The sequence below is a fragment of the Schistocerca gregaria genome, chromosome 4 (genome assembly GCF_023897955.1).
Source record: "Schistocerca gregaria isolate iqSchGreg1 chromosome 4, iqSchGreg1.2, whole genome shotgun sequence".
NCBI lineage: Eukaryota > Metazoa > Arthropoda > Insecta > Orthoptera > Acrididae > Schistocerca > Schistocerca gregaria.
Window position 1 is genome coordinate 220,267,069 of NC_064923.1, and position 15,037 is coordinate 220,282,105.

The 15,037-nt window shown below is 41.0% G+C and overlaps 1 protein-coding gene across 2 annotated transcripts in view; it reads left to right on the forward strand.

The window, feature by feature from the left end:
• Positions 1-14,820, forward strand: part of LOC126267117 (endoplasmic reticulum-Golgi intermediate compartment protein 3) — a 92,895-nt gene extending 78,075 nt beyond the window's left edge. For both annotated transcript variants that reach the window (XM_049972030.1, XM_049972031.1), the window contains exons 9-11: positions 13,848-13,954; positions 14,040-14,134; positions 14,210-14,820. In XM_049972030.1, coding sequence (XP_049827987.1) covers positions 13,848-13,954; positions 14,040-14,134; positions 14,210-14,345 — 338 coding nt within the window. In that variant the 3' untranslated portion in view covers positions 14,346-14,820. The remainder of the gene's footprint in view (positions 1-13,847; positions 13,955-14,039; positions 14,135-14,209) is intronic.
• Positions 14,821-15,037: the final 217 nt, after the last annotated feature.

Genomic DNA, 15,037 nt, shown 5'->3' on the forward strand with positions numbered 1-15,037 from the left:
GACCTTCTGGTGACAAACAGACCCAAACTATTTGAAACAGTTAATGCAGAACAGAGAATCAGCGATCACAAAGCGGTTACTGCATCGATGATTTCAGCCGTAAATAGAAATATTAAAAAGGGTAGGAAGATTTTTCTGTTTAGCAAAAGTGACAAAAAGCAGATTACAGAGTACCTGACAGCTCAACACAAAAGTTTTGTCTCAAGTACAGATAGTGTTGAGGATCAGTGGACAAAGTTCAAAACCATCGTACAATATGCGTTAGATGAGTATGTGCCAAGCAAGATCGTAAGAGATGGAAAAGAGTCACCGTGGTACAACAACCGAGTTAGAAAACTGCTGCGGAAGCAAAGGGAACTTTACAGCAAACATAAACATAGCCAAAGCCTTGCAGACAAACAAAAATTACGCGAAGCGAAATGTAGTGTGAGGGGGGCTATGCGAGAGGCGTTCAATGAATTCGAAAGTAAAGTTCTATGCACTGACTTGGCAGAAAATCCTAAGAAATTTTGGTCTTATGTCAAAGCGGTAGGTGGATTAAAACAAAATGTCCAGACACTCTGTGACCAAACTGGTACTGAAACAGAGGATGACAGACTAAAGGCCGAAATACTAAATGTCTTTTTCCAAAGCTGTTTCACAGAGGAAGACTGCACTGTAGTTCCTTCTCTAGATTGTCGCACAGATGACAAAATGGTAGATATCGAAATAGACAACAGAGGGCTAGAGAAACAATTAAAATCGCTCAAAAGAGGAAAGGCCGCTGGACCTGATGGTATACCAGTTCGATTTTACACAGAGTACGCGAAGGAACTTGCCCCCTTCTTGCAGCGGTGTACCGTAGGTCTCTAGAAGAGCGTAGCATTCCAAAGGATTGGAAAATGGCACAGGTCATCCCCGTTTTCAAGAAGGGACGTCGAACAGATATGCAGAACTATAGACCTATATCTCTAACGTCGATCAGTTGTAGAATTTTGGAACACGTATTATATTCGAGTATAATTACTTTTCTGGAGACTAGAAATCTACTCTGTAGGAATCAGCATGGGTTTTGAAAAAGACGGTCGTGTGAAACCCAGCTCGCGCTATTCGTCCACGCGACTCAGAGGCCCATAGACACGGATTCCCAGGTAGATGCCATGTTTCTTGACTTCCGCAAGGCGTTCGATACAGTTCCCCACAGTCGTTTAATGAATAAAGTAAGAGCATTTGAACTATCAGACCAATTGTGTGATTGGATTGAAGAGTTCCTAGATAACAGAACACAGCATGTCATTCTCAATGGAGAGAAGTCTTCCGAAGTAAGATTGATTCCAGGTGTGACGCAGGGGAGTGTCCTAGGACCATTGCTATTCACAATATACATAAATGACCTGATGGATGACATCGGAAGTTCACTGAGGCTTTTTGCAGATGATGCTGTGGTGTATCGAGAGGTTGTAACAATGGAAAATTGTACTGAAATGCAAGAAGATCTGCAGTGAATTGACACATGGTGCAGGGAATGGCAATTGAATCTCAATGTAGACAAGTGTAATGTGCTGCGAATACATAGAAAGATAGATCCCTTATCATTTAGCTACAAAATAGCAGGTCAGCAACTGGAAGCAGTTAATTCCATAAATTATTTGGGAGTAGGCATTAGGAGTGATTTAAAATGGAATTATCATATAAAGTTGATCATCAGTAAAGCAGATGCCAGACTGAGATTCATTGGAAGAATCCTAAGGAAATGCAATCTGACAACAAAGGAAGTAGGTTACAGTACTCTTTTTCGCCCATTGCTTGAATACTGCTCAGCAGTGTGGGATCCGTACCAGATAGGGTTGATAGAAGAGATAGAGAAGATCCAACGGAGAGCTGCGCGCTTCGTTACAGGATCATTTAGTGATCGCATAAGCGTTACGGAGATGATAGATAAACTCCAGTGGAAGACTCTGCAGGAGAGACGCTCAGTAGCTCGGTATGGGCTTTTGTTAAAGTTTCGAGAACATACCTTCACCGAAGAGTCAAGCAGTATATTGCTCCCTCCTACGTATATCTCGCGAAGAGACCATGAGGATAAAATCAGAGAGATTAGAGCCCACACAGAAGCACACCGACAATCCTTCTTTCCATGAACAATACGAGACTGGAATAGAAGGGAGAACCGATAGAGGTACTCAGGGTACCCTCCGCCACACACCGTCAGGTGGCTTGCGGAGTATTGATGTAGATGTAGATGGCCTCTTTGGTCAGAGTTTTATAGACGTCAGTTATCATATTCACACTTTCAAGATTTATAGGAAACCTACCACCACAGATATTGTACTACCTTCCAGATCTCAACACCCAGTGACACTTAATATGCCGCCTTTCACTAAGTGATACATTGTTAATATACATCTCCCAACTTCCAAATTGAATTATATTCATTCAAACAACATCTCCAAACAATGGCTACCCTCCTATCCTGATGGACTCCAAAATTCACAAAAAGCATGAACAACATGTGTGCTCTGTTCATTACCCTGTTTGTTCTCAACCTACCACCTTAAGAATGCAATAAACGCTGCACAATTCCGTATTTAAGAAAAATTTCACTGAATGTAGCCAGAAAGCTTAAGTCCAGGAACTTTAAATCATCGTTTTATGTGCGCAACACTGTGGGACGCACAACATTTCAGAAACGTCCTGGCAGATTAAAACTGTGTGCCGGGCCGAGACTCGAACTCTGGACCTTTGCCTTTCGCGGGCAAGTGGTAGAGAACTTGCCCGCAAAAAGCAAAGGTCCGGAGTTCAAGTCTTGGCCCAGCACACAGTTTTAATCAACCAGAAAGTTTCATATCAGCACGTACTCCACTGCAGAGTGAAAATCTCATTCTGGACATTTCAGCTTTGGAAAAGAGTGGAATATATAAAAACACTTGTAAATGTGACAAATTCTATGTAGGTCAGTCTGGCAGGATAATCTCATAAAAAAACACCACAGCAGTAGGAAAATAAGAAAAGAAGGTCCTACTTTTGCAGACCAGCTGCTTAAAGAAGGCCATACTTACAAGGTGCAACATGAAGTATTACATCATATCCATAAAGGAAGGAAGAAGAACTACCATGGAATAATGGAAATTAATAAACATATGTCGCATCTGACCAAGCTTAATACTGAAGAATGACCAGACATAGTTCCCTTACTCACCACACCTAACTGCAGATACTACTAATAATCCTATCCAGACCATGTTGTAAATTACCCCTCTTAATTGCATGCCTCATTTTTTCCCTTTATTTCTCTTGTCCTGTTCAAAATATTGTCTTGTATAAACAGAGCTGCTTCACTTATCTGCGTAATGTCACTAGTATATCTTATCTGTGTTTAATTTAGGACCTTTTAAAGACAAGATCATTTGGTTCAGCCACTCCCATGGCACATGTCTGCAGACTTTCTTGTTCAACTTATTTTCTTCTAAGAACAGTTGTTGTAATTCGTTATATAGTTTATTAGTTGATGTGTCACATATTTTATTTTAGTTACATAACCTTACATTGCATTATAACTGAAATAATTTCTCTAATTTATTCTTAAATTTAACATTAACAATTTCATATTTGATAACAGAGCTACACTATAAAGGCACTAATTTAAAATCTGTGATCCTTCAAAAAATTCTGCACCACGTATTTATCTTTGTACCTATATTTATCTTTGTACCTAATGAATTGCAAAGCATCTTAAAACTGGTTTGTGGAATAAATCATAAACATTGTAGAATATTACACTACTGTTGTGTGTGTTTTCATTTGTAATGTATCAAATATTGTACCAAGAACTGACGGAACAGTCTATCTTTGCAAAATATTAAATATTACAAAAATCTTTTTACATGATATGTGGGCGACCACCATAGAGTACACAGGTGACCTTTGTAGAGCAAAGTGACTCAGATGCCCTCATTAGCAAGCACAACAGCCTATAATCTCAGTGTGAAGCACACACACATAGGGTACAGTGTTTGTGAAGCCCTTTGAGCGAAAGCTGCCTCAATGGTGGTCCTTAATGATGCCTCAATGGGATGATGTGATTTGTTGGAGGCCATTTCAACTGCATTCTATCATTTAAACCAGGGTTATTGAAGACTCATATTCATTAGAACAAAACATTTTAAAATTGTTTGACACTCAGTTTTGTACTAAATGGCTTGTGTGGTCATTGCACTATCTTGCTGAAAACAGATGGAGATCCAGACACCACTGTTTTTATCCACAGCTTCATAGTACTTCAAATATTGTTCAAATAAACTTCTTTTGTGGCAGCTTCTTTGCTTTTAAAAATGTGGAAGCATGATATGACTCTTGCTCTCTGCAACAGTTAGCACATGAAGACTCACCATAATCATCATCCTCAAGGATTGGACATGTTGGCCTGTTCCACCTCAGAATTGTTGACACCATCTCCAGTCCAGCGTGAAATTTTCTTTGGATTTTTGGCAATTTGAATGTCCCCTGGCCGCATCGCGAACGCTGCCACATTTAAGCCTCTGTCTCTGCTGATTTCATTTCAGACATGATCTGTCCTAGACATATTGCCTTCTTTATGGCTTTGAGATCTGTCTTCCCTTTGTGCTAGTTTGGGTCCACCTAGGGTATTTTTTTTACCCGATGCCTGCCATATCTGGTGAGTATTCCCCTATCTGTCATCTGGGGAGGCACCCAATGGGTGACTAGCCGACTTCACACTTAAAGACTGGTGACAAATTTTTTCAGACATCAGTGGGAATATTTCCTGGATCATGTACGAGGCTTGGTAATTTTATCCAGTTGACTTTCATGTCTGCTGTAAAACTTTTCTCACAAGAAAAGAATCGATTTGTCCCACAGCATCGATTTGTCCCACAGCATCATTTTTAAATGAACAAAAATGCTAATTGCAGTGCCTAATATGCTTCACTGTAATGGTCTTGGAGAGCATTTGTCACATGTTGAGTGTGGGATTTTAATTGAAGATTCTCCTTGGAAATTGCTTAGTGCTGTTGGCTCACCAATAACTTTTGCCGATGATCACCATGATGGTCTTGAATTCTTAGAAATCAGGAGTTGAGCTCTTTTTGACTTCAGAGGTCCTCACAAAGTAGTCTTTCAAGTTTCACTTTGATGTCGGTACACTGGAATCTTCGTTTGCCTGTTTGGCAGTCAAATATTTCCTGAAAACAACATACTTAGCAGTGCAGAGTGTCAACATTGACCCCTGGCATAAGAATAATGTGGTATGAAATTAAAATTTGCCTAGATTTTAGTGAACATTCCTGTATATTTCCATATATTGGTCTAAGCAAAAGCTACAACTTTCAGTAATTTTGAATTTCTGGATATTTATAACCTAAATGATTCATATTTGGTATGTGGCTTGCTGTGTTTAAATGTACTCAAGCAATCGAAGCACACCTCTTTTCTTTTCTAACAATTAATATTTAAGTGTATCAGACTGAGATCTGCATATATAATTATATAATATTTATCTTTAAAACAGGCTGCCTGAAGGAGGAGTTTATTTTTAAAAGTACGTGTCTTAAACTGGCATTCTCAGGAGTATTTTCTGTGGCAGCTTCTATATCTATGAGCATGCACACCCCATGCCATAGTGCTGGTCTCGCTCAGCTGCAGTGCTATGCCTCGCTCAGCTGCAGTGCTATGCCTCGCTCACTGACCAATTAGTGCTTGTGGCAGTGCTATAAGTTTATCTGTGCTGTGGCCCTCCTATCTTATTGGTGTATTTGCCTCACAATCATATCACTAGTCAAAATGCACTGATGTTCCTGGGCTCCCATTTCTCAGTGTCTTAATTTTTCTCTTGGATCACTCTTTGCACTTGTTTATTTGTACTGCTATCTCTTCTGTTTTCCTGATTATTGTCTTCTTCCTGCACTCATAATTCGACTATTGACAACCCCAGGGCTGTTGCCAGCCTTGCAAGTTTCTTGAGATGTTTCTGATCTTTTGTCAAATACCAGTCACAATAGTTGGAAATGCTGTAAAAGGTTAGCAGCATACAAAGGATGCAGAGTTCTCAAAGCTCATGGAACGAACTCACTTGCAAAACATTTTGTAATTTGAGACATAGTGGTCCATTTGGCTCCCAACATGGAAGTAAGCACTTCAACTCTTAAGCTAAACAAACCATCATTATATGATATTTTGACAGTTGTGCACTTTTGAAATCATACAGGCAGCAAATGGTGCCTCATGGCTCTACCACTAGCAGCAGTGGACCAGATGCTCCATTACACTCCAGGACCAAGATATCCTGATAACCCACTTCCTGGATGGAGTCTTCATGATTCATCAAATTCATATGTGTTGATGGCCTGTGAACGGCCAGCTATACCCTGCCAGCAGTGGGGTCTTCCGGCTTTCCCATGTTGCACTGCACACACAGGTTTGGATTGTACAAACTTCTGCATGCACTGCATCCATCGTGGAAAGGTTGGACATTTCCAAACAATCTGCCATAAGCTATCAGGACATTTGGACCAAGCTTTTCGCATGTGTCAACTGCATTAACTTCAGGCAGTAGTTCCACATGGCCCCACCTACATTGGCAGCATGTGTTGACAGTTCAATTCCTTATGGTGGTCATTTCAGATCTCCACAGCCCCAAGAAAGTCACGTGGCTGACAACACTGTTTGTAGAGACAAGGTACTGGCAGAACTAAAGCTGTGAGGATGGGGCGTGAGCCGTGCTTGGGTAGCTCAGTTGGTAGAAAAGTTTCCCGCGAAAGGCATAGGTCCCGAGTTCGAGTCTCGGTCTGGCACACAGTTTTAATCTGCCAGGACGTTTCAACACTTTGTGGTCGATAGTCATTAAGCCAGAAACTTTTTCAGTCTAGATTCCTTCTTTTTGTTTTGATTCTACATCAGTAACAAGGTTCAGGTCATGTCTTATGCCCTTCCCTTCCGGAAACTCGATGACCTTTGTGCCACTTTTGCATCTATTTTTGGACCTGGCCTGGGGCGCGCCACAAATTTTCAGACTTATATCTTAGTGCATTTAGACATAGTGTCCCATTTCAGCTTAGCACAAGCCATTCCAGTCTCCTCATGGACAGCTCTCAAGAAGGAATTTGATTGATTGGGGTGACTGAACCAGTTAATCAGGCGCTTGGGTCATGTCCCTAGTAGTGGTAAAGAAATCCAGTGGTTCTCTCTGGCGCTGTGGAGACCTTCATTCCAAGGCACAAGTAGAGACCTACCTGTTACCAAGTCGGGGAGACTGCCTCTCAGAGGAGAATATTTTTCTAAGATAGACCTTGCTGCCACATATTTGCAGATGTAGCAGGAGTCGCAAGACATTGCGGTTATCAACACTACCTTCGGTTTGTATGGATACAAGCACTTGCCTTTTGAGATCTGTTCCACTCCGGAACAGGTAACCATGTCTGTACCTACTTGTACTAATTATTTTGGTGACTTAATTTTCACATACACTACGATTGAGGACTGCATGTGAAACCTTTGCACTGTATTTACTATATTTGTGATGCGGGGCTAAAGTGATCCTTAGACAAAATGCTAATTTTGCTTAGGAGCAAATGGGGTACTTCAGGCACTTGCTTCCCACAAGTGCCCCATATCCTGCATTAACTAAATCAGCTGCAGAACAGAGGCTTTCAATACAGGTGAACAGCTGCCTGTGAGTGTGCTTCCACATAGTTGAAGCATATGCCACCTCAACACACACCCTCTTCACTATCGCATTCACCAGTTCTGGCCACAGATGCCTCTCCATATGGCATTGTTGCAGAGTTGGTATTGGGCAATCAGTTTGCCCATGTAACAAAGATATTGACAATTTCTCAAAAAAAATCTCTTGCTAAAAGGAAGCTTTAGTAATTGTCTTGCAGTTAAAAAGTTCCATGATTACCTGATCAGGACTAATTTAATTATGGACCCTAAGGCACTGTTGACACTCTTTGAGCCATGCATCTGACTACCAGAATGGACAGTACAGTGCTTCTGATTTGGACACTTTCCCTCATCTCCTACAATTATACCATGAACTACAAGCCCACAGTGCAACATGCCAATGTAGAAGCTCTGTGGGACCAGACATGGCCTTTGAGCAGCAGGAAATGTCATGTGTCCAGATAAAATACAGAATGGTGACAAACCTCGGATGGGTTCCCCATTATGCCTGCATGAATTGCTGCTGACATGGGCTGTGACCCAGTCCTACAGTGAGTCATGCACTAAACACTTCGTGGATGGCCCACTTAGTTTCCTGAGAACACTATTCTGGAGCTCTGAAGCTTAGCTCATCTCTCCCATTATCTGTCAGTCATCTGTGACAGCCTCCTGATTGACTGTGAGGCAGATATTCACTGTGTTCTTGTCCTAACTACCCTGCACCCTCAAATTTTATAGCTACTCCATCACAAGCACTGGGGAATGTCATGGCTGAAAGGCCTAGTGCAGTGACATTCTTACTGGCCAAGTTAAACAAGGACACAAAGCCATGGTGCACAGCTGTTCCACTCGTACCCCTCATCAAGCCACTCCACTACAATACTTCACCCCTAGGCCCACCTTCTGTTGCGCCTGCAACCACATTTATTTGTATTCTGTTGGCCAGTTTTCAGGTTCTGTATGGTCACTAGTTGTGGATGCTTGCACCAGCTACATATATGTGGTCAGTATGGTGTCCACTACAACAGATGCCTCGATTAACATGCCCTTCTGAATTCTCACCATCAAAGGGCTTTCCTGAACCATCATGTCAGCCAATGGGCTCTAGTTTGAGGTGACAACTTTTGAACAGCTCCGGACTTCAAATGGCATACAACACCTTTTTAATCTGCCATTCACACATCCCCCAGTGGTGGGGGCAGAGCAGGTGGTACAGACATTCAGGCAGCAAATGTTAAAAGCAGTGGAAACTACCACCACCACCACAGCAGTGCTCGCAATGTTCTTGAGCACGTACCGGAGCACACCCGTCCATGACCGTAGTGCGGTGAAGCTCTTCATTGGGAGGTGACCATGAACTGTCCTGCATTTTCTGGCCCTACAGCTCTGAGAATCCTGGACACGCTCTGAGAATCCTGGACAAAGCATGCTGGACACTATTCCGTGGGCATAGTGCTGCAAACATGCTCATATGGGGTGAAAGACACATGGACACAGGGCGAGATGTTTATCACTCATAGGTGACACCTTACAACAGTGGACCCTCTGAGCAGTTTGGAGTGCCATCACACCAACCGTCTCCATCCTCACCTACTGACTGCACGGCTGCTGGTAGGCCATCCTGTCCTCGAAACACACGTGGCCACTTTCGCAACTGCACAGATATAATTTGCACTCCAGAACACCAGCAGCGATTTCTGTGGACATGGACATGGAGGTGGAAGTCTCCACACACTCTCCACAACCATGTTACTGCATCCCAGAAACATGCCAGACACTCCTGGGTCCTCATACCTGTCAGCAGGCTTCCACATTGGTACACAAATCATAATACCAGCTCATATCCTGAAACACCAGCCTGGATACTTCTAGCCATACATGGCCATTTCAGGGTGGAGGGATCTGGTATCCCCACCTGGCGACTTTGAAACTCCGCTGGAAAATGTGGATCTTGACTGCAACATTTGTGAGTGTGCACATTGCTGAGCCGCAGTGCTGGTCTCACCCTGCTGCAGCACCAAGCCTCTTACACTGACCAATTAGTGCTCACAGCAGTTCTGTAAATTCTGTTGCACTGTGGCCCTGATTTCAGTGGTGTATCATCTCACAGTTATATTGCTAGCTTTAACACACTGTTGTTCCTTGGTTTTTCCATTTCTGTACGTTTTGGTTTCTGTCTTGCATTACTCTTTGGGCTCGTTTGTTTATACTGCTGTCTCCAGTGTCTGTTTTCATTGTTGTTGTGTTCTATGCTTATTCAGCGTTCTACCTTTGAGAGCCCAGACTGGTCGGCCAGCCTCATTTGGTTTTATGAATTGTTCCCAATCTTTTGTCAAATCCCAGTTACAGTACTTACCAACACAAGTAAAAACACCTATCAGAACATGTTGTCCATGGGAAAAACTGATCAAACTGAATAGTATACTGGCAAATGATATGCAAGTCAAACTTTTGCCAGACAACAGATATGTTAAAACATAAATTGTATTGGGGTGTGATTGTGTGTTTAATACAATGCTAAGGGAAGGTTATCAGCTGAAGAGCAGTTGAGCAAAGTGGTTTGCCTAGTATGTGGCATGTTCCATGAAAGATAGTAATTTATGATGGCTGAAATCATCCTTCATTATTGAAGACAAGGTCTTTATCTTTTGAAATATTGAGAAACAGGTCTCTGTTGGTGAAGATATTGAACACTGCTCAGCAAGACGATTGTCAGGTGCATCACAAGTGTGGTTGCTTGCTGGCTTCGGAACTCCAAGACAGTGGTTTGCCATGGTCCAAGGTCTTGCTTTTCACACAGACCTCATACTAAAAACTGATTATGAAGTGAATTCAATTAATTAGACTGCCAGAATATTTCTGTCTTACTGGATTCATCAGAAACCATGAGGATACTGTGCTTTCATTCTCATTTTCAAAGAAAATAACTTTCCTGGAAGGTCAGAGTTATATTTAAGAGCAATGTAAAGCTGAGCATTCATTTACTACGAGATACTTTACATGTTTCAGGCTTAGGCATTTGGCTTCCCATGGAACCCATCAACCTCTCTGTGAGGTCTGTGGGAGCACAATGCATGAAGAAGTGTATTGTAAATGTCCTCCTGTCTGTTACTGATAATGAAGGGCATGAGCTGACATTATTCTCTATCTCCAGACTTCCTTGAGTTCAAGAAGGATAAGAAAAAGATAATTTAGGAATATTACACCCTTGACCATATATCATACTGAGATGCTAATTGTAAGAACAAAACTCCACTCCTTTGCTCTGTGGCTGTTTCCAAAACCCACAACATGGGTTGCAGCTTATATAAATCCCATTATTGGCATACCACTTCATTGGCATAACCAGAGAAGTACAATAAAGCTAAAAGACACCCTAGAAGAAGGCTGATGATCAACTGGTCATTAGCCAGTAGCTGAAAATACCACCAGTGTGATGTCACAGACTAGGGGACACACATTCTCCTCGAATGCCCCCCGCCCCCTCCCCCCAATCTGTAACATGAGCCAGAGTCCCTGCGGTGAAATCAGAAATCAGAAAGAAATGAATCCAAAGTGTTTGGTTTTGCAACTCCATCTGCCCCCAAGCCATGTCATCTAAGAGTGAGCTTACTGATTTAGACTTAAACTGCTCACAGAAGAGCAATCACAGTAAAGCTATTTTGGCAGCCCTTTCCCTTTTTATTCCTGTGTAAAAATCTAGAGAAGAGCCTCAAAAACTGCAGTTACAGTACAAATTCAATGTGTAGTATTGTAATCTGGTTGAGATCTTGTTTCATTTGGTTCTGTTGTTCTTATCAAATGCAAGAAATATTTTTTTTTCCAGAAGACTTCACTCTTTACATCAGAAACTATAATATTTACTGTAAGAATCGTATGAACGTAGAGTGACTTCCCCTTGGTGTTCATACACTGATCATCAGTGGATAATTTCCGTCATGGAACAAGAAGTTATTACAGTTTTCTTACTTTTGTTAATTATGGAAACTTTTGCCTTCTGTTCACAGGACACAAATGTAACATAATAAAACCTTGTTGACCCATTGGAGCAACAGCACACCACACTTCTCATGAGGAAAGGGAGAGGGGGAGGGGGGGGGATGTTAATTTCTGCAATGCACTATGCGTCGGTGTGGATCAGTCTAAAAAGATCAGTCAATTGATTATTTTCTGTTTACTTGCAGTCCTTCAACAGTTTAGGAAGGACAGTAGTCTCCACCTGGACTGTTATTGTTGTTGTTGTGGTCTTCAGTCCATAGACTGGTTTGATGCAGCTCTCCATGCTACTCTATCCTGTGCAAGCTTCTTGATCTCCCAGTACGTACTGCAGCCTACATCCCTTTGAATCTGCTTTGTGTATTCATCTCTTGGTCTCCCTCTACGATTTTTACCCTCCATGCTGCCCTCCAGTACTAAATTGGTGATCCCTTGATGCCTCAGAACATGTCTTACCAACTGATCCCTTCTTCTAGTCAAGTTGTGCGACAAACTCCTCTATTATTAAATGTATGTATTCACAACCATGCTTTCAGCCTGATATGCCTATCTCTAGTGACAGTTCATTTTGAAATGCATCAGTCCATGATTATTCCTTTTAAGAGAACACTGTCAGTATGTCAACCATGTTTACATGTTTCACATGCATAATAAGACAGTATTTATCATTTCACTTCAAGTTATAATTACTATCGAATTCATGCCACCTATGCACTTTATTTTCACTGTGCATCCATCATATGTGGCATGTGACAACTTAAACGTCAAATGGTGCACAAGTAGCTACTCTCACTGAATTTGTTGCACTATTCATGAGCTGCTGCTGCTTCTCTCTCTCTCTCTCTCTCTCTCTCTCTCTCTTTTTCTTTCTTTTCTTTTTTTTCCCCAGCAATGAATTGTTTTGCTGGTATCAACTTCTGTCTCATCACATCTAGTAAGAAGTATCTTTGCCCAGATTTGCTGACAGCAACTTTTATATGTCGGTTAATGTTAAGCTAACAACAAACAGTAATACAGTGAAACACTCCTCCCACTACAACTTTAACATATGAAACTATTCAGATGCAGATTCACTACACAAATAATACACAGTTGGTGTCACCATTATCTGGACTTGTCACAGCCCCTCCCCCCTCCCAGCATATAACACAAGATAAATTTTCGTGCCATTTTTACCAGCTCTTAAACCATTGATGCATCTGAGTTAATTATAAAGAATAACTTCATGTTTTGTGACACAAAAATCAGCGTCGGCTACAGTTATTTGTAAGCTATTGTTGCCATTGTAATATTTGATACTTTTGACCTGTGTATCAGCTTCTGACAGAAAAAAACCAATGTGGAATGGGTGAGTAGGTTGAATAATATTTGCTGAAGTAAACTGATTCTTTTAGTGTTATAGGAGTGCATAGTTTCACAGCGATATGTACCAATAAAGGTTTCTCGGGCTTTCAGTGCATCAAGTGGTTTAAAATCCAGGCCTCACAATGCCAAGAGTATATAAAATACCATGTGGGTGTGGATGGTTCTATATCGGACAGACTGTGCGTCCGATTGAACAGCACTGTGTAGAACAGGAGAGATGTTTCCATGTACGGTACCCAGAGGAATCAGCGGTAGCAGAGCACGCATTAGAAAACGGTCATCACATTGCATTCAATGAGATATCTATTATCACATGGACCAACAGTTTTTGGGATAGCATAACAAAAGAAGCAATCAAAATAAAAAATTGTGTCGACACACTCAATAAAGACGGCGGCCTGCAGCTAAGCGCAGCATGGAACCTGGCCATCGGAAGGCTGAAGCAGGCGCAGGGGCCGCACCACGCAAATATTACCATATATGGTGCCGGAGTGGATACCAGTGCTGTCAGAGAAGGCAGCCCAGCTATATAAGGACAGCAGCAGCAGCCAGAAGACAGTCACCACTTTACAGTGGGCAAGGAGTACTCAGCCAAAAGCTCATGGATTTTAAACCACATGACGTGGCTGGAAGCCTGAGAAACTTTTATTTGATTCTTTTAATGTTTGAGTCACTCACCAAGAAGTCTGTGACTTACCTTTGATGTTAACTAATCTAATTTTCTGTAATATTTGTGCTTTTTGTATCAGTTGTATGTGTTATGTATTGAACAAAACTGGATTTTTTTTAACGTTGTACTTGACACACACACACACTGCTCATTTCAGGTTCTACAATGTTTCAGTACTATGTCAAGATTGTTCCTACAACATATGTGAGCAAAGATAACACAATCTTACTCACAAACCAGTTTTCTGTAACCAGGCACCAGAAAGTAAGTGTATTAATCTTTCACCAACTTGTGTTACTGTAGGTTCAAATTTACTGACTCAAATACTCATAAAAATTTAAAATTATAGGTTATATCTACAATCAGTGGTGAATCAGGGATGCCTGGAATTTTTTTCAACTACGAGTTGGCTCCTATGATGGTGAAGTACACTGAAAGAGAAAGGTAAAGTTTTATATCATTTAGTAAAAAAACTAAAAGTACAAAGTCAGATAAAACTAAGAAATCTTGTTTTTTCAGGTCATTTGGACATTTTGCAACTAATGTATGTGCCATCATAGGTGGTGTATTCACAGTGGCTGGTCTTATTGATTCTCTCTTGTATCACTCATATAAAGCTATTCAGAAGAAAATTGAGTTGGGGAAGGTGAATTAAAACCAGTTTTCCATCAAGAGTCTTACTGAACGGGCAAAAATGCTTCCACTTAGTGGCTGTTCCCTTGGTGTTATGTAAAGACCACAAGTCAGTTATACAGGGGAATAGAGGTATTTGAATGAAGTTTAAATTGTCAATTAAATATCTACAGTTGAAATGTGTCTTGATTACCTTAGATTTATTGTATTAGTTGTCAGACACTTACCTTTATGAATGTAATTTCCAAAAGAATTCGTTTAATTAATTACATTGCATTTATGTACCAAAAATATACACAGTTATGCAGGTAACTTACATACCTTGCAAAATGAAACATCTTTGCTCATGGTATAGTGTAAGAACTGGTGTTTTAATCTGATTTTCAGTATTAAACGTAATCATAAATAGTCATTGTTGCCTACATATCAGTTTTGTAATTGTTTTCTTTATTGACTATTGTGTTTTTACACGTTAATTAAAAGACAAGAAAAAGTTACTGCATTGTCACTTGGCCTTTCCCTTTTACCAAACTGTTGCACAGCACAAAGGAAGACGAGAAGATGGTAAGAATTTATAATAGCTGTAAGTATTGGAGTCTTGACATATAAAAGAATGTGGCAGAAAGCAACAAAGAAATGTGCAATATTTGCTTAAATACGTCAAGAGGAAAAGTCGCTCGAGAAAACTATAAAATTACAAGACAAAATTACCGG